This window comes from Typopeltis vanoorti, chromosome 9 (genome assembly GCF_054136105.1).
Source record: "Typopeltis vanoorti isolate ZY-2024b chromosome 9, IOZ_Tvanoo_1.0, whole genome shotgun sequence".
Classification (NCBI taxonomy): domain Eukaryota; kingdom Metazoa; phylum Arthropoda; class Arachnida; order Uropygi; family Thelyphonidae; genus Typopeltis; species Typopeltis vanoorti.
Window position 1 is genome coordinate 38898508 of NC_143557.1, and position 21444 is coordinate 38919951.

At 36.8% G+C, this 21444-nt stretch overlaps 1 protein-coding gene across 3 annotated transcripts in view; it reads right to left on the reverse strand.

The window, feature by feature from the left end:
- Window positions 1–21444, reverse strand: part of ecd (ecdysoneless cell cycle regulator) — a 203429-nt gene that overhangs the window by 79901 nt on the left and 102084 nt on the right. For all 3 annotated transcript variants that reach the window (XM_090398288.1, XM_090398289.1, XM_090398287.1), the window contains exon 9: window positions 17963–18155. In XM_090398288.1, coding sequence (XP_090254414.1) covers window positions 17963–18155 — 193 coding nt within the window. The remainder of the gene's footprint in view (window positions 1–17962; window positions 18156–21444) is intronic.

The window sequence follows — 21444 nt, forward strand, 5'->3', positions numbered from 1 at the left end:
GTGGTGCACCCTATTGGGTATCTACTTAGATACTGAACGAACGATGATGGGCTGGCAATTTGGGATTTAGCTGACCAAATTGTATTCTTACTGGCTTAAACCAATATAGAAAATGATGGTACAACATAACAAAATTTCATGCCAGTTGGGGCGTCGCCTGGTTAAACAAGGCCCCCGTTGTTTCCACCAGGGAACCAGCGTGAACAGCGAAAAGTCAGCTACTGGAACAAATCTGAAAGCACACACCAACTCAACATTGATTAGTTGAGTAGCCATAGTATTCAACACAAAATACGAGGCTAATCTTCCTGAATGCAGGCAGTCTCAAGTATAGTGATGTGGGCAAATATCAGAATGGGGAATAGGACAATGAGATTTATTTGTGCCTATGGTCCCACAGAAGGTTCTACTAAAGTAGAAGTGAAGGAATTTTTTGATGCTTTAGAAAAAGCAACTGGCACAATGAAAAAGGAAAAGTTGGTCCTTGTTGGGGATCTAAATAGCAGAGTAGGAAATGATTGTCAGACTTACAAAAATATTTTGGGAAAATTTGGAGAAAAGAGCAAAGCTAATAATAATGGCAAATATCAGTTGGATTTCTTCTCAGGACATGGACTGGTTATTACTAACACCATATTCCAACATAAAAATGTGCACAAATTCACATGGAGAGAAGAGGCAAGGAATAAGAAAAGTCTCATTGACTATGTTATTGTTGATAGTGATGTTTTTCTCCCTGGTGCAGGACACCAGAGTGTACAGAGGATTTGAAATTGGAAGTGATCACTATTTAGTCTTGAGCAGGATAAAATTGAATTTCATATTGAAAAGAATGCCATGTAAGAAAGTTTTAAAGCGAATAAAAGTTGAGCAGCTCTCAGATGTGAACTGTAGACTAAAATACACAAAGATTATTGAATAAAAAATGAAAGAGTTTGAGAACAGAAACCGAACCTTGGAGATTCAATGGCAAGCCTTGAAGAAAACCCAGATTGATTAAGCCAGAGAGATATGTGGTCAGGTTGCTGCAAGGATAGAAAAATCAGAACTCCATGGCAGACACAGAAAGTTAAAGAGGGAGTGAAGGAAAAGAAGAAAGCATATAAAAAGTTCCTGGCAAATAAATCAGCTTGTGCTCTTAGAGAATACAGAGAGAAATGTAAAAAAGTAAAATACTGTGTAAAACTAGCTAAACAAAAGTCATGGGAAGACTTTGGCAAGAATATAGAAAATAAATATCAGGAAGATGGCAAAACATTCTGGAGGCTGTTGAAAAAGTTCAGAAATGGAGGAAAGAGTGCAATAAAAGAAATTAGAGATGATAAAGTTGACATGAAAACAGGAGAAAAAGATATCCTTGAAGTATGGAGTAATTACTTTGAAAAACTGCTAAAAGAAACAAGCAGTGATGATAGCACAGTGGTAAAAAACACTGACCATGCATGCAGTCAGAAATGCATATCCATACTTGAAGTAGAAAAAGCCATCAAAGACTTGAAATGTGGAAAGGCAGCAGGAGTAGATGATATTCGACCAGAAATGCTGAAGTATGGTGGTATAAGAGTCTTACAGTGGCTGCACTGCATAGTTCAGAAAGCCTGGACAGAGGGACGAATTCCCGATGATTGGAGTAGAGCTCTCATAGTACCCATATATAAAAAGGGAAATAAAACTGAATGTGAAAATTACAGAGGTATTTCCCTACTGAGTGTTCCTGGCAAGATCGATGCAAGTATACTTGAGAAACGGTTGAGAAGAATTGTGGAAGAAAAGCTTGGTGAAGAACAAGCTGGATTCAGGCCAAACAGGCTGTCAGGATCAGATTTTCACTTTACAACAAATAGTGGAGAAATCATGGGAATATAACACAGATCTGTATTTAAGTTTTGTCAATTTGGAAAAGGCATATGACAGGGTGCCAAGAGAGAAGCTATTCAATACGGTGCAGTTATATGGTGTCAATGGGGCATTATATCAAGCAATACTTGGTCTTTATTTGAGTTGTAAGTCAGCAATTAGAATTAAAGGAAGTACAGGAAGATGGTTTAATGTTAAATCTGGTGTGAGACAAGGATGTACATTATTCCCTCTGTTATTCATTATCTATATGGATCACATTATGAAGGAAAGTGGTATTAAACATGATATCAGAATTGGAGATGTTAATGTCAGCTCTTTGCTTTATGCGAACAATGTTATACTTCTAAATAAATCCGCTACAAGTTTGCAAGATTCCCTGACTAAATTGAATAACTGTTGTAATAGTATGTGATGAAGGTCAGCATTAAAAAGACAATGAAAATAGGTAGAATTAGGTAGAAAATAGGTTGAAAATGTTAACTGTTTGTGAACAGGGAACCTGTGGAACAAGTAAAACATTTCATCTAATTAGGCACGATTTTTAGTGAAGATGGTAAATTAAATATGGAAACAGACAACAGAATCAACAAAGCTGGTATGGTAGGCAGTCAATTGAATAAATTCATATGGAATGAGAGAAATTAGTCGGAACACTAAATTAGTATACAAGACAGTGTTCAAACCAGTTTTAACTTAGGGATCTGAGAGCTGGGTCAGAAGTAAAACACTTGACCAAAGACTAGAGACCGCAGATATGAGTCCTGAGAAATATTATAGGCGTGAACAGATGGCATCAATGGCAATATCATATTAAAAACGAGGATATCAGGAAAGAACTTAATATTGTCAGCATCCAGGAATGCATTAGCAGAGCTAATCTCAGGTGGTATGGTCACTTAAACAGAATGGGCGAGAAAAGATTAGCAAAACAAGTGTTCTCTGTCAGGTTGGCAGCAAAACGACCCAGAGGAAGACCAAGATATAGGTGGATTGATACGGTACAAAGTGCCTTAGATGATAGAAATATAAGATCTGATAATGTTGGAGAGTCTTGACAAGTAACAGACTGATTTGGAGGAAAATTGTAGATAGGAAGTTAGTAATGACGTAAATTTTTCATTTAGTACTATCATATCCTGTACACCCCTTGAGGGTACATGTCAGGAATTTGATGATAATATTTGTATTTTTAATTTATCTTTTACATAGTCTGGAAACCCTGTTCTAGAGACCCAACATAAAACTTATCACAAGTGGCTTGAAAAAGTGAAACAATGGTCTCACACTGGGCGATGAAATTCATCTTCCACCTAATGACAATCACAAACATCCATTCCCATGGCAGAATCCAAACCAGCAGCCTGATGGTCAGAAAGCGTGTATGCTAAACCACTCAGCCAACCAAGCCGGCATGTGAATCCCATCCATCAAGATGTTGTAAATGCTAAGGGTTGAATAACCTGGAAAAACCTAAAGAACAAATGTGGACTTTTTGAAGTCTTAAAAAGACTGCTCAAACATCGAAGCCCACAGTGGAATTCGAAACCTAAAACCTGTTTTTTAAGAAAGACATAGCCAGCTAAGTTTTCTATCTAAATACCAGGAAAATAGTGCAAAAAAAAAAAACGGTAAACAAAATCAAAAGAATGCCATACATTGAGATACTTTAGCATTAAAAGAGCTGCTGACAAGATTAACTAGAATGTCAGAATATCAAATTTTCAGTATTAGACTTCTGATGATTGCTTGAAGTGCAGAATGAAACTCAGAAAAAAAAAAAAAAATATATATATATATATATATATATATATTATTAAAACTTGCTGCTGTTCTTTCAGATTCAGGAACTTTTAAATACAAAAATGATCTTAACACCACAAGAAAAATTATCTGTGCTGTTGAATACATCAGAAAGGGTCAATGGTATAAAACCACAAGGAAGGAATATGATTTTAAAAAAAAAAAAAAAAAGGAAATGTTTCGGATGCTTTAAATAAAGCAGCAGAAGCCAGAGTGCTTATTGAAAACAAACATGTAGACCTTTATGCTTCAATAATTAATATTTCCAAGAAGTCTCTGGAAACTTTATCAGAAAACAAATTTTGCAAAACATGGTTTCAAGAAGATTGACGTGACTGTTTACACTTCTTGCATTTTCTTGATGGGTGATTTCAAAGAGATTATGGTCAATGAAGTGCCCAGACCTTAGTCATGCGATTTCTTTTTTATGAGGATTTTTTAAAGTACACATGTATTCATATCAAACTCATACAATGGAAGAAATACAGTTCAACATGCAGTGGGTAGCAATATCAAACAAGATGTTAAGAAATATGAACCTGCATTAAGGGTTCTGCAAGTAAACAATTTCACTAGACTTCATCTTTCTTTTGTGGACAAATTGCTACAAAATTCATATGGCTTTCTGCAGGAATTTCTGGAATGGAATGCTATCTTTAGATCTCATGAGGTTGCATAGATTTTGAAAACGGTTAGTAAGCAACAGTAATATTTTAATCTTTTGGTAAAAGCAATATGAAAAAAATTCCACTTAGGAATAGCAGGAAGATTATCCTCTGTAACATAACACTATGACCAAATGGAAAAAGCACTGTATATGTGAAGTATATGAAAAAAAAAAAAAAAAAAAAAAAAAAAAAATGCCAGGATCATCAGGGACAAAAGGATTACGTTCTGGCTTAGTAAATACATTAGGACCTAAGGTTATTTGGAATTAGTGAAACTGAGCTCTCAGTCATATGTAACTGAATTGAGTGTAGATTAAATTATTTTCAGGAAGAAGGAAGAACAGAAGAGACAGGAGGGAAGGATGTGGAGTGCTACTAATGATATTAGATGATTTGAGTCTGGTCAGAGTAGAAACTCTTGTAAGCAATAATAGTAATAATGCTCCATGTAGAAGCATTATTACTATTATTGTTTGAGTTTGAGGGCATCTGACATGAAATGAAGGCTAATTAGATGAAATATATATAGTGGTGTATCAGTTATTGGAGATGATGAAATGCATTGCTAAATTACTCTAATGGGTATTAAACATGTAATCATGGTGACTTAAATTACCCTAATATATATTAGATAGCAGAGAAAACTCATGATAAGAATGAAGAAGAATTTACTGAGATGTTGCAAGACAACTTTCTCAAGCAACATGTGAAAAGGGGGACTTGAGGTCAAAGGGTGTTTGATTTGACCATGACATCAGAAGTCTCTCAGTTAAGGATGCGACTGTAATGCCACCAGTTGGTGATTATGCCATAATGATCTAAGCATATCAAATTCCAATGTTCCAATTATAAAGGAATACATGCTTACAGAATACTATATTTGATTGACAATATCAGTTACTGCATGAGATGGATATCAGCAGTGATTGAAATCTAAAATGATACAGTATCTGAATGTCTCTAAAATTCAAAGAACAAATAGGGTAGGAGTGAAATGGATGTGAATCTGAAAATCTGAAAACAAACCCCAACTCAACATCACCAGAGTTAAAGATCGGTACTATCAACGTAAGAAGCCTGAATGGCAAAGAAATGGAGCTAGCTGAGGAATTAGATAAGTACCAGATCGACATAATAGGGGTGACTGAAACAAAAAAGACCAAAACTGGTGAGATCTTTCTGAGCAACAACATTGCCTGAATATAACAAAATGTTATATTCAGGCAATAACAATCAAGGAAAAGAAGGAGTAGCCATAGTATTCAACACAAAATACGAGGCTAATCTTCTTGAATGGCAGTCAGTCTCAAGTAGAGTAATGTGGGCAAATATGAGAATGGAGAACTGGACAATGAGACTTATTTGTGCCTATGGTCCCACAGAAGGTTCTACTAAGGTAGAAGTGGAGGAATTTTTTGAGGCTTTAGAAAAAGCAACTGATACAATGAAAAAGGAAAAGTTGGTCGTTGTTAGGGATCTGAATAGCAGAGTAGGAAATGATTGTGAGACATACAAAAATATTTTGGGAAAATTTGGAGAAAAGAGCAAAGCTAATAATAATGGCAAATATCTGTTGGATTTCTGCTCAGGACATGGACTGGTTATTACTAACACCATGTTCCAACATAAAAATGTGCACAAATTCACATGGAGAGAAGAGGCTAGGAATAAGAAAAGTCTCATTGACTATGTTATTGTTGATAGTGATGTTTTCTCCCTGGTGCAGGACACCAGAGTGTACAGAGGATTTGAAATTGGAAGTGATCACTATTTAGTCTTGAGCAGGATACAATTGAATTTCATATTGAAAAGAATAACATGTAAGAAAGTTTTAAAGCGAATAAAAGTTGAGCAGCTCTCAGATGTAAACTGTAGACTAAAATACAGAAATATTATTGAAAAGAAAATGAAAGAGTTTGAGAACAGGAATCAAACCTTGGAGATTCAGTGGCAAACTCTGAAGGAAACATTGATTGATTCTGCCAGAGAGGCATGTGGTGAGGTTGTGTGCAGAGATAAAAAAATCAGAACTCCCTGGTGGACACAGGAAGTTAAAGAGGCAGTGAAGGAAAAGAAAAAAGCATATCAAAAGTTCCTGGCAAATAAGTCAGCTTTTACTCTTACAGAATACAGAGACAAATGTAAGAAAGCTAAACAGTGTGTAAAACTAGCTAAACAAAAGTCATGGGAGGACTTTGGCAAGAATATAGAAAATAAATATCAAGAAGGTGGCAAAATATTCTGGAGGTTGTTGAAGAGGCTTAGGAATGGAGGAAAGAGCGCTGTAAAAGGAATTAGAGATGATAAAGGTGAAATGAAAACAGGAGAAAAAGATATCCTTGAAGTATGGAGTAATTACTTTGAAAAACTGCTAAATGAAACAAGCAGTGATGACAGCACAGTGATAAAAAACACTGACCAGGCATGCAGTCAGGAATACATATCCATACTTGAAGTAGAAAAAGCCATCAAAGGCTTGAAATGTGGAAAGGCAGCAGGAGTAGATGATATTCGACCAGAAATGCTGAAGTATGGTGGTATAAGAGTCTTGCAGTGGCTGCACTGCATAGTTCAGAAAGCCTGGACAGAGGGACGAATTACCGATGATTGGAGTAGAGCTCTCATAGTACCCATATATAAAAAGGGAAATAAAACTGAATGTGAGAATTACAGAGGTATTTCCCTACTGAGTGTTCCTGGCAAGATCTATGCAAGTATACTTGAGAAACGGTTGAGAAGAATTGTGGAAGAAAAGCTTGGTGAAGAACAAGCTGGATTCAGGCCAAATAGAGGCTGTCAGAATCAGATCTTCACTTTACGACAAATAGTCGAGAAAGCATGGGAATATAACAAAGATTTGTATTTAAGTTTTGTCGATTTGGAAAAGGCATATGACAAGGTGCCAAGAGAGAAGCTATTCAATACGCTGCAGTTATATGGTGTCAATGGGGCATTATATCAAGCAATACTTAGTCTTTATTTGAGTTGTGAGTCAGCAGTTAGAATTGAAGGAAGTACAGGAAGATGGTTTAATGTTAAATCTGGTGTGAGACAAGGATGTACATTATCCCCTCTGTTATTCATTATCTATATGGATCACATTATGAAGGAATGTGGTATTAAACCTGATATCAAAATTGGAGATGTTAATGTCAGCTCTTTGCTTTATGCAGATGATGTTATACTTCTAAATAAATCTGCTACAAGTCTGCATGATTCTCTGACTAAATTGAATAGCTGTTGTAATAGATATGGTATGAAGGTCAGCAATAAAAAGACAAAGACAATGAAAATAGGCAGAATCATTGAAAATGTCAACTGTGTTGTGAATGGAGAACTTGTGGAACAAGTAAAACATTTCAGCTACTTAGGCACAATTTTTACTGAAGATGGTAAACTAAATATAGAAATAGACAACAGAATCAGCAAAGCTGGTATCGTGGGAAGTCAATTGAATAAATTCATATGGAATAAGAAAGAAATTAGTCGGAACACTAAATTAGCTGTATACAAGACTGTGTTCAAACCAATTTTAACTTATGGATCTGAGAGCTGGGTCAGAAGTAAAACACTTGACCAAAGACTAGAGACCGCAGATATGAGAGTCCTGAGAAAGATTAGAGGCGTGAACAGATGGCATCAATGGCAATATCATATTAAAAATGAGGATATTAGGAAAGAACTTGACATTGTCAGCATCCAGGAATGCATTAGCAGAGCTAATCTCAGATGGTATGGTCACTTAAATAGAATGGGAGAGGAAAGATTAGCAAAACAAGTGTTCTCTGCCAGGTTGGCAGGAAAATCCACCTATATCTTGGTCTTCCTCTGGGTGGGACCCAGAGGAAGACCAAGATATAGGTGGATTGATACGGTACAAAGTGCCTTAGACAATAGAAATATAAGATCTGATAATGTTGGAGTCTTGACAAGTAACAGACTGATTTGGAGGAAAATTGTAGATAGGAAGTCAGTAATGATGTAATTTTTTCATGTAGTACTGTCATATCCTGTACACCCCTTGAGGGTACATGGCAGGAATTTGATGATGATGATGATGGTGAAATGGATGTGCAACCTTATTAAATAAGAGATAACAATACGATGATGTGGAAAGAACATTGTGAGAATAAAGATGAGAGGAGTTATGAAATACATAAAGAGCAGATGAGAAAAATTGTACAAGCATGCTAGGGGCAACTCAAAAGAATGAATAAAGTAGAACCTTACTAAATGCTAACAGTAAATTAGTGTCTGAAGCAGATGAATCTGTTATAATGAGCTCTCTCACTTCATTAAGATCTATTAGCTTGATGTATGTAACATAGAGCACAGTCCTACCAATACACGGGATGAGAGAGGTACAAGAAGTCTCCTAGGAGGATGATTTCGCTGTTGGGAAAGTGGGATTGGAGAAAGTCGATTTTTAGGGAGATGAAATTAAAGAGCTCAGGGTGGTTGGTTGGTGGTGTTGGGAGAGCGATAGAGACAGCAGGTGAATTGGACTGAGTGGGAAAGGGATATTTTCAACCAAAGAAGGTCAAAGCTGGGTGATTCTAGGTTGGGTGCTCTCTGGCAAGGTATGTCAGAGTGGATGTATGTGCAGACACCACCCTTATGACGAAAGTTGTTAAAGAGTGAGCAGTTTCGAAGGTTGAGATAAGTGGTGCTTGGGGAGGTGAGATTTGAGTTTCTGCCAGGAAGAGCAGGTGGGGTTTGGCAGACTGCAGGTGGTAGTGGACACTATTCAGATTGGAGTTTAGGCCACAGATGTTGGTGAAGTGGATGTGTAGGGTTCTGTGAGTCATATGTTGGACCGCATGGGTCTTGCACATTTTCTATGCGGTGCCTGCATGCTGGTCTCCATGGCGGCTGCTAGTGGCATCACTTGTTTTTTTTTCATCAGTTTATCTTGTCTGTAGTCAATGATCCAACGGTTGTCACCATTTTGACATTTTTCTTCGAGTTGTCTTCGAAGCTGGCGTCTTTGTTTCCTTTGTGCAAATGATAAGTCTGGTTGTGCACGTATGCGCGATTGGGAATAGGTGTCTTTGAACTTGTTGTTGATCGCTGTTATTATTTTTGATGTGCTTGTCGGCGTGTCACAAGTCACTTTTACTAGGCACGGAAAGTTCGTTCCGTTCTTCCTTTTATTTATAGGCTCAAAATGATGGCACCTGATGATATTCTTAGGATTGATGTTGCATTCTTCAGCTAATTTGTTGCAATGATTTTCCGTTTTCTGCCGGGAAGTTCAAAATGATGGTGTTGAATTTTTTATGTTTGGCCTCCAAGTTGTTTGCCGTTGATGCGATTAGATCACGAAGTTCTTTTGCTGATGAAGTACAGCTTGAGTTGTGCTGGTTTTCAATTTGTTCAAGCTTAGCTTCAACTGCACGTATTTTGGAGGTAAAAGTTTCATTTAAAGCACTGATGTGCTGTTCAAGGTTTTCGACATGTTTACCTATGTTCAGAAGTTGTTTTACTGAAGGGAGGCACAGCGAACAGAAGGACGGCTGGGTAAGTCGATAAGTAGCTTTACTTCTTTTACTTTTTACTTAGCTTCATCTATTTTCACTAAGGAAGCGTGCAGCAAGTGGCAACAGAACTCACAGCCCTTTTTTCTGTCTGTGACACCAGTTTTGCAGCTGCGGCACGTAATAGGTTTGTTGGCGGCACTGTGCTGGGCGAGACACGTGGTGCTTGTTCGCTGTTGGCTTTTGATGCCGCCATCTTTGCTGCATATGGTAGGCATCGTGAGTGCTTACATGTGGCTGATTTAGAATTGGAAAGATAGCTGATTTAATACATTATAAATACTTATAGGTTATACTGAAGTATCCCGCTGCTCAGCACCCGCTGTTGAGGTTTCCACTTGATGGTTAATTTCGATGAAAAAACAGTTGCAATAATGGTAAACTGGAGAGCACAAGTTCTGAGCAGCTACTGCATAACCTGGACAAAAATTCAGCAACAAAAATAGATGAAATATCAGCACAAATGCTAAAGGAATATTCAAATGAGCTGGTTAGGCTTTTGATCCAACTGCATAATTTGAGTCATATCGAATTATGCAGTCTCAGAAATGAAAAGAATGTGACAGTCCTGTTATACAAAGGCAGTGCAAAAACTGATATATCGAACTGTAGACACATCGGGATCTCTAGAGCAGTGGTAAAGATTTTAGAGAAGTTGGTGAGAACTTACATACAGAAATAGGTTGACAGATAAGGTGTACTTTGCAAGGAACAGCATAAGTTTACTAATGGAGATCATATCTGAATAATTTACTCATTTTTTTATAATAATGTTACAGGTGAGTTGGATAAGGGAAATGAATACACTATGATACTGTTGGACTTCATTAGGGGGCATTGGGCAGATGCCCACATCAAAGGCTGTTGCATAAATCAGAGGATATAGAACTGGAATATAAACTACTGAATTGGGTAACAGGCAGTTGACAGATAGAAAGTGAAAATGTGTGTGTGTGTTGGTAGGATTCAAGGCGACCATTGGTGTCCCTCGGGAATCAGTCCTCAGAGCAATATTGTTCAATGCATACACTAATGATATTAGTATAGCAAGAAAGCTGAGCAGACACAATAACACCTGCAATACAAGACTTAATGTTCTTTAGTTTATATTTTTAACACCTCTTTTAATATGTATGAATAAGTGATTAAGAAGAAAGAATAAATCCTATTAATTAGTTTCTTGAAGTGATGAGGAGGAGAGGTACTCATTGGCAAAAGAGTATGAAGATAGATGAGAAGTTGGCTTGATGTGCTTGAAGTTGAACTGTGTATGGATGCTGACCAGTGGCTACTTGTGTTATTAAATGATTACAGGAAATTGAACAAATGAAGAGTTTTTCGTGGAGAGATGCATATATGAAAGTACCTATTAAAAAGATATGATGCAGAAACAGAGCATCCATTCTCAAGTAATTGGAAGTGAATTTGAGAGAGAAAGAGAAATTAACATTATTAGGCAGACTGTCATCTGCTGTATTTAATCAAGAATTCTTGGGGAGGTGTTGAGTGTGCCATCTCAAAGGTGAGAACAGTATTTTAAGGACGATTCAGATTTGGGATTTATGAAGTATTAGGAGTTGACAGGAGAGAAGCAGTGTTTTGACTGAATATCCTGAAATATGTTTATTCCAGGATAAGCTAGATGTGAAAGTCAGCCCAAGAAGGAGAAACTAATTTTGAAAGAATATTATCATGTGAGTGAGTAAGTGAAGTAAGATCTTTCTTATGGATAATAAGACAAGAATGTTTTGATAGCATTTAAATTCCCTATATTATCTCCACCTCACTTGAAAATGGTGAGATTAGTATTTAAGACACTGGTTATGAAAGATCCTGAAACTTGCTTGAATCATCTGAGGTTCAACAAGGTTTCTGTAATGAAGAGGAACGAAAAATACTGTCATCAGCAAAACTAGGGGTAGGATTTGAAGTTATATATATATATATAGAGAGAGAGATGGGTGAGAAGTACAGAACTATGATAGGAAACCCTCCACTATAACAAGCAATGAATGACCAGAGAGGAAACTGAAAATGCAATCACAAAGGGTAGGAGGCAGACAATAAGATGGTAGCTTGATGAGAAAGCCTCAATGCCAGACATGATCATATGCCTTAGAAATATCAAGCACTGCAGGAGAGGGGGGGGGGAGTCTTCATGGAGTGGAGAATAAAGGCACTCATTGCATCAAGAACAATTTTAGCCCAAGCAAGTGCTTGGATTATGAGAGCTACAATAATCAGACTATGGAAAAAGGCATAATGTCATTCCAACTGGCATCATTTTAGTGCCACAAGATACATGGCTGATACATTAGAAAAAAACAGCTGGCAGAACAATGATCTACAGAAAAAGAAATAGGGAAAAGGTTATGATCAGAGGTACCAAGAGGAAAGCTAACATCAAATCTAGATGTGAAAGATGTGTCTCGGGTGTTGGAAGAATGATGAAGATTAACTAGTATTCTGATAAGTCAGTAAGAGTGATTTATATTAGTTCATTACTGAGAGCAAACATTTCTGCTTTGCTTCTCTTCCAACTTGGCCTGTGAAGTTAGAGAAAGAGAGCCAGTGTGAATTATGGATGTTGAAATCTCAGGAAGATGAACTCACTGAGTAGTCAGACTGTATGTGATCAACTTTCTGAGATAAATCATCAAAAAGGTCACTACAGTCATCAGAATGAGGAGAATGGTAAAGATAGCAAATGAAGCGAGGAATCTTAAGCAGATTCCAGACCTATAACTTTTGACATGGGATATCACATCTAAGGACCATGTTCCACCCTTCTTATAGAAAGTAGCATTTTGATGTAATGTGGAAAGATGAGGTGAGCTGTGGTTATAGAGGATGAATGCCAGCCAAGACTCAGATCTGGATGACTCTAAATGGTGGTGAAACTTGGGTTGTTTGCAAAGCTGGTGCGGAAGCGCTTTTTAAGGTGAAATTTCCCAGTATCTTTGTTGTTAGCAATTTTTCTACATTTTTGATATTTTTCAAAATGTTTTGTTGGTTTTCGTAGGAAATTTTAACTGCAGTGACTATAATGTCCCTAGTATAAATCATTCTTCTCTGCATTTACACTATTTTTTTGTGCTATTTTCCTGTTACCTATCCCAAAGAAACTACTAGATATTTATGTAACAAACTTATGTTGCATTATTGGTTTTTTTTTTTTTTTTTTTGTATAATAAACTAAGATAAATAAAAAATCTTTTAAGTTCTATTGAAATGAACTGCTGAATACTGATAATACCAAGATTTCATTTAGTATGTGTGTGTGTGGGGGTTGGAATCTTCATTATAAATCATAGTGAATTCACATAGAGCAAGGACCAAATTTCCATAAGAGTCAATGTAATTTAGTTTAGACATGGGAAAATGATACCCATACTATCAGAAAAAATATGTTAAATATTCTATGTAAACAGCTCATTTAACATACCACACAATATCATATCATAAGTACAATGGAGCATAATGTAAATGTACTTATGACACCTAAACTAACATTCATATCTACGGAAAAAAACATATATTTAAGAACCACTTAAACTGCTGGTTTAGGGTGTCAAAAATGAAAGATAAGCAAAAAATACTAAGTGGATTATCCACTTCCATCCTATCACCTTCCCCCAGTGACAAATGTTTAGAGACCAGAGGGTCTTGAGGATGATTAGGCTATTTTCCCATGATTTATGTTTTCTTGACTGCCTCTTTAAAAGGACTGTTTGCTTCCCTCCACATAGTTTTTCATATCGGTGGTGTACCAAGGTCACAGGAAATGCCTATCACTCATAAAACACTTCCTTATGCTTTATAACATAAGGAAGTGTTCTATCCAGTCATAGCTAGTATGCACACAAGCTGCCGTACTAATTCTTTCAAGATGAACATACACATATGTAAATGATAGTATTACATGAAAAGTTTACATTAACTTCTTATCAGCAAGTTTCCTCCAAATTAGGGATACAATAATAATAATCCTCATCATTAAATTCCTGATACATATTCCTGGTGTGTGTGTGTGGGGGGGGGGGGGACATACAGGATAACTATGATAGTACTATGTGAAAAAATTACATGATTACTAACTTCCGATCAACAATTTTCCAAATTAATCTGTTAAGACTAACATTATCAAATCCTATATTTCTGTCTTTTACACTATGTGAAAGATGTGTCCCATTTGTTGGAAGAATGATGAAGATGATCTAGTATTCTGGTAAGTTGGTAAGAGTGATTTATATTAGTTCATTACTGAGAGCAAACATTTCTGCTTCGCTTCTAGCTTGGTTTGTGAAATTAGTGAAAGAGATAAAAAAATGAGAATATTCATTCCTAATATCCTCATTTTTTGTGATACTGCCATTTATGCCATCTGTTCACTCCACTAATCTTTATCAGAAAACTCTCACATCAGAGGTCTTGTCTTTGATCAAGTGTTTTATTTCTAACCCTCTCAGATCCATAAGTTAAAATTTGTTTGAACATTGTCTTGTATACGGCAAAACGTTTAAGCTAGTGTTTTAACTAATTTCCTTCTTGTTCCAAATAAATTTATTCATTTGACTTCCTATCAATCATACCACACCAGCTTTACTAATTCTGTTGTCTATTTCCATATTAAATTTGCCATCTACACTAAAAATTGTGCCTAAATAGCTTAAATGTTTACTGTATCAATCCATCTACATCTTGTTTTTTTTTCCCTGCCAAAGAACACTTGTTTTGCTGATCTTTCCTCTCTGATTCTGTTTAGGTGACCACCTCAGTTTAGCTTGTCTAACACATTCCTGAATGCTAACAATGGCAAGTTCATTCTTAATATGCTAATTTTTTATGTGATACTGCCACCTGTTCACTCCACTAATCTTTATCAGAAAACTCTCACATCAGAGGTCTTGTCTTTGATCAAGTGTTTTATTTCTAACCCTCTCAGATCCATAAGTTAAAATTTGTTTGAACATTGTCTTGTATACGGCAAAACGTTTAAGCTAGTGTTTTAACTAATTTCCTTCTTGTTCCAAATAAATTTATTCATTTGACTTCCTATCAATCATACCACACCAGCTTTACTAATTCTGTTGTCTATTTCCATATTAAATTTGCCATCTACACTAAAAATTGTGCCTAAATAGCTTAAATGTTTACTGTATCAATCCATCTACATCTTGTTTTTTTTTCCCTGCCAAAGAACACTTGTTTTGCTGATCTTTCCTCTCTGATTCTGTTTAGGTGACCACCTCAGTTTAGCTTGTCTAACACATTCCTGAATGCTAACAATGGCAAGTTCATTCTTAATATGCTAATTTTTTATGTGATACTGCCACCTGTTCACTCCACTAATCTTTATCAGAACTCTCGTCTCTGATCAAGTGTTTTATTTCTAACCCAACTCTTAGATCCATAAGTTAAAACTCGTTTGAACATTGTTTTGTATACAGCAAAGTGTTTAAGTTGGTGTTTTAACTAATTTCTTTCTTATTCCAAGTAAATTTATTCATTTGACTTCCTACCATACCACACCAGCTTTACTAATTCTGTTGTCTATTTCCATATTAAATTTGCCATCTACAATAAAAATTGTGCCTAAATAGCTGAAATGTTTTACTTGTTCTATAGGTTCACCATTCAGGATACAGTAGATGTTTACAATGTTTCTGCCTATTTTCATTGTTTTCATCCCAAATTTATTACAATATACTGGTTCAAGTCTGCAAGATTCCCTTGCAGACTTGATTTAATACTACTTTCCTTCATAATGCGATCCATATAATGAAAAACAGTGGAGATAACGTGCACCCTTGTCTGACACTAGATTTAACATGAAACCATCTTCCTTTACCTCCTTCAATTCTAACTGCTGACTTACAGTTTAAAAAGAAACTATGTATTGCTCGATATAATGTCATATTTACACCATATAACTGTAGCATTTTTAAAAGTTTTGCTCCTGGCACCTTATCATATGCCTTTTCCAGATCAACAAAACAAATATGAATCCTTATATTCCCAAGATTTCTATACTATTTGTCTCAAAGTGAAAATATAATGATGACCTCTATTTGGCCTGAATCTTGTTCTTCACCAATCTTCCCTTCCACCATTTTTCTTAGCCATTTCTCAAGTATATTTGCATAAATCTTGCCAGGAACATTCAGTTAGGAAATACCTCTGTATCTGCCACATTCAGTTTTATTTCCCTTTTTAAAGATGGGTAGTATGAGAGCTCTGCTCCAATCATCTGAAATTCAACCCTCTGACCAGGCCTTCTAAATTATGCAATGCAGCCACTGTAAAACTTTTATACTTTAATATTTGAGCATTTCGGGTTGAACACAATCTACTCTAGCTGTCTTTCCACATTTCAGGTTTTTGATGACTTTTTCTACTTCAAATATGAATATATATTCCTGTTGTGAGTTTTTCTACCACTGTACTGACACTGCTTGTTTCATTTAGCAGTCTTCAAAGTAATTACTCTACATCTAGAATATCTGTATTATTTAGAAAGCATCAACCTGTTTTTGTCTTCTTCATTTCAGAGATGCTAATTATGTCCATGTCACTTTTCCAGTTCTTCTGCAAGCTCAATTTCCTTTTCATTAATACTCCCCTTGTGCTACTGGTTGGTCAGTTCTAACATTTGATTTGTTGTTCTTCTTCTAGATGCAGCACTTAAATCTGTTCACCCTGGTTTCCTGATGAAAACAGTGGGATCCTTATTTAACTGGGAGATGTCCCAGCCAGCATGGAAATCTGATCATGCTATACTATGATATGTATTTCTGGTTTAATCCAATTTGGTCAGCCCCCCCCCCCCCCACCCCCCCCCCCCCCCACCCCCCCCCCCCCCCACCCCCCCCCCCCCCCACCCCCCCCCCCCCCCACCCCCCCCCCCCCCCACCCCCCCCCCCCCCCACCCCCCCCCCCCCCCACCCCCCCCCCCCCCCACCCCCCCCCCCCCCCACCCCCCCCCCCCCCCACCCCCCCCCCCCCCCACCCCCCCCCCCCCCCACCCCCCCCCCCCCCCACCCCCCCCCCCCCCCACCCCCCCCCCCCCCCACCCCCCCCCCCCCCCACCCCCCCCCCCCCCCACCCCCCCCCCCCCCCACCCCCCCCCCCCCCCACCCCCCCCCCCCCCCACCCCCCCCCCCCCCCACCCCCCCCCCCCCCCACCCCCCCCCCCCCCCACCCCCCCCCCCCCCCACCCCCCCCCCCCCCCACCCCCCCCCCCCCCCACCCCCCCCCCCCCCCACCCCCCCCCCCCCCCACCCCCCCCCCCCCCCACCCCCCCCCCCCCCCACCCCCAACTCTGGGCTTGCAAACCACGCTCTGGATACTCGCCACAGAATAAGATGGAAAAAAGCCACAGTCATACACCGCAGCAAGTTCAAGTATGAAAGACTATTCATGGAATCAGCCTCAGCCCTTAGGAACATGCCAAACCTCAACAAATTTGGATGCATGAGACTGCCCCAAATTTGGGAAACAATTATCAGAAGAACTTTAGCCCAAAGGCCAAGAACCACCAATATAGCCCGCCAGGGGGCACCACCAGGACTTTAGGAAAACGTTAGCTTCCTAGCTTCAGTTCTCATTTGCTGTTATGTAGTACTTGTGTGCACTTGTCTTTGTAATAAGTTCCCAAGAAGATGGCAACGTGACGTTTGCCGAAATATCGGAAAGTATATATTAAAGTTTATTTAATTTATATTTCTAGTATACGCTGTCAATTCCTTAAATATTAGTTATCATGTTTAACCAGCGTATAAGCCTCTCAACAAACATAAATAATCTGCTACATGTGCTTCTTGTTTATACCATGTTAGTTTATTACATTACCTGTGTAATTAAAAGTGCAAAAGAATTTTGTTTAATGATATATCTTCTGTTTGTTATTTTGTGCTGATTTAATATCTGACAAAATAAAATGCTGGATGTGTCCAATGTTATATTATTTGTTGCCATGCCACAATGTCGACAGTGATACCAGGCATACCAAATGTCATGTATCCAGAGTCTTCATAAACAAATAGTTCATAATTGATTACTTTATAAATGTTTACTTATGAGTTAAAGTTGACATACCATCTGCAGGCTGGAGATATTTCTCAGCCATTTTCAATTCATCAAAGTTTATCAACAAGGTGTTCAGAAGATGTGCAACACGAGTGCCAGGCTTTATAGAACTGTTATCTCTTGTATTACCCACTGTTTGGCAATAAAAATTTTTAGCCTCCAACAGTAGCTTTCTATAGAGAACTGAACCTTCAAGTTCATCCTGAAAAGAGTACATTGTGTTTTAATATTATTATTATGTACAAGTAAATTTTAAATACAGGGTTCCAGAAATACACTCATGAGTTAATGAAGGCATTGGCTTTCTTAACTGCACCATCAATTTTTTAACTTGAGTGGATTTTTGGACCACCTAAAAATAACCATTATGTTGTCCCTTTTCTTCTTCAACACACTATAAATGGACTCCATTTCAAAAATATGTCTACCATATTTGACTTGATTTTCACCTAAATAATATTAAATTCAGTAATGCAGCCTTCATCATATCACTAAACATATCAGAAATAAACTTTCATCTTAAAAGATGAGATAAAAGGACATACCTAGAAAATATTTTTATGCAATATATTTTAATAAAAAAAAAAGTAATAGTGTCTATGCAAAAGGCAACTGTTGATTAATAATATTTCAAAAAATTGGGAAAGAAATTTTGGTTTTAAGCTGTAGGAGTTATGGGTTGCAGAGGACTGATTATTTTATGTTGCATTGATATAACAATACTGTTAAGACTCTGATACACTGTATTTAATTACATCCAGTACACCTGAATGAAACAGAATGTAATTAAATCCAATTAATCAGAATTCTATAGGGCGGGGGGGTCAACACTTAAAATTAACATTGCATCTATGTGTATGTGATATTTCAGGATATATTCCAAGGGATGAAGAGTTGATGGCTGAGAAGTAAGCTGCTTCTAAATCACACCCAGACCAACCATCGTCATTAGATACTTGATATGTACTCTCAAGGGTTAAAGATACCATGATAGTACAGGAGAAATACTATATCCTATGGAAAAGTCGCAGCCTATATCTGACAGAACAGAACCAATATTATTTTAAGTTTATTACTGCAAACACTGAAAGCTAAAAATCTTCAAAATGACAAATTGAATTTCCTAGCAAATGACATTGCAAACTACAACTGGAAATTTTCATTTGTTGAACACAGCATGTATTTTTAACTTCATCTACACAGAACAGCAGCAACAGATGTGAAAACGAAATAACTATATCATAGAGTAAAGAATCTTCTTTGTCACGAAAGTAAATTTCACAGTTTACACACATGCAACAAAAATTACAGTATATGTTGGCTTATAAGACGACTCTCAAATACTACAGAAAACCCCTCGAAATCATGGGTCGTCTTATACAGCGAGTATAAAAAGAGAAGCTTAATTTCTTGGATGAACATTTAGGTAGTTACAATACATCATTATATAAGAAAATAGGCAGTGTTTATAAACAAATCTGATTAATTTTTTGTTCTATAAATTTATTTAAAATATAAGTCTTGAAAAACAAATAATAATTATTAATCTCAATTTTTTTCAGAATCTATTGAAAATAGTTCTTCAGATTCATTGTTTAAATGATCGTCATATGGATGCCAGTTCGAATTCGGTGAATTGATTTCGTTTTCATCTTCATCAGTGTCCCGCAACAGATCATCTTCCATACCATCCATAAGATTAGAGATACCACATTTTTTAAATGATTTTATTACAGTCTCTACTTTTACTATATTCCATGCTTTGATCATAAAATTGCACAACATATCAAGTGATGCAGTGCACATAGATCCACTGTTTGTAAATGATTTTTCGCCAGTCAATATCCAATTATTCCACTCTTCTCGCATGTGATCTTTAAATGGTTTGTTCAGGCAGACTAGACGTCTGCCACTAGGCAGACGTCTAGTGGTTGCAATACACAAGTTAAACTACCTGGTATAAGAGCAATTTTTGTGTTATTTTTTTCTAGAAGACTTTTAGTATTCTCAGTTAAATGACTACGAAACATATCCCATACTAATAAACTGTTTCTTTATTATACCGCCTGGTTCGCATGTTCCACACATTATTTATCCATAATTTCACACGATTTTTGTCCATCCATCCTTTTTCATGAAAATGTACAAAAACACCCGAAGGAAATTTTATCTTAGGTTTAGTTTTACATTTGAAGATGATCATTGGTTTTAACTCGGTTCCATCAGCCAAACATGACAACACAACCGTGAACCTTGTTTTTTCATGACCTGTACTTCGAACTAGCATACTCTTACCTTTAGACTCCACTGTTTTATTGCTTATCATATCAAAGCTCATAGGAGTTTCATCCATATTTCCAATATTTGACAATAGAAATTTATGTTCTTGTCGCAACTGAATAATAAATTTATGTAAACTGGTAAGTTTGTGGTCAAGATCTGCTGGTAGTTTTTGAGCAATTTTAGTTTTTTGTCGTATTACCAGATTTTGTCTATTCATAAAATGATTACACCATCCTAATGTAGCTTGAAATTCTATACTTTCATCTGGATTCAATCTTGACCATTTTAGTGCATATGCTCTAATCCTATTTCTTGAAACAAGATAACCATTCTGCCTTTGTTCGAATACCAACATGATTTTCCAGTTGTGGCCATCGGGTGATCCCCGTTCTCATCACAGATTTTTTCTTTGACAGTTTTTTTTTAAATATCTTCTTTCTTCCTCCATTCTTTTACCATCTCCTCGGTTATGTCAAACTTTCTTGCAGCAGCACAGTTATTAGTTTGCTTTGCCATTTCAATTACCCTTATTTTAAATTGAGCTTCATACTTTCTTTGTTTTGTTGCTGGTTTCATGATTTTAAATGATAGTTTTAATAATCCTAATATTTTAAAAAATGCAAATTAATAATTAATTAAAATTGGGGCTAATCACATTTAATTAAGGTAATTCTCATAAATACTAAACCTATGCTATGCAAAAAAATAACGGATATAACAACAATACCTAACGTTGCATCAATACAAGAAAGAAGAAATTGGGGGGGGGGGGGTCGTCTTATACAACTGACTTAAGCTTAAAACCTAAAAATAGCCTAAACTTTAGGCCTCGTCTTATACACCGGTCATCCTATATGCCGACATATACGGTATATAGAATTTATTCAAAAACTCCAACATATTTCATCCAATATTATGTGGACTTGGGAGAAGACAGACCGTTAACTACATTCAAAAGATGAATCAAAATAATGAGTCATAAATCAGGCATATGTTGGCTCATGTCTCAGTCGAAGTATATATATATTTTTTCTATGCAACTTACTACATTGTTCCTTTGAACTCTAATATTGTAACATCATATACTTAAGCTGTGACTGAGATACACGCTAATATAAAGATAAAGAATTACATGAGGAAATTAGAGTACCATCAGAAGAGACTAACTGAGAATGTGAAGGGATAGAAACAAATAGATGGTCCTAGAC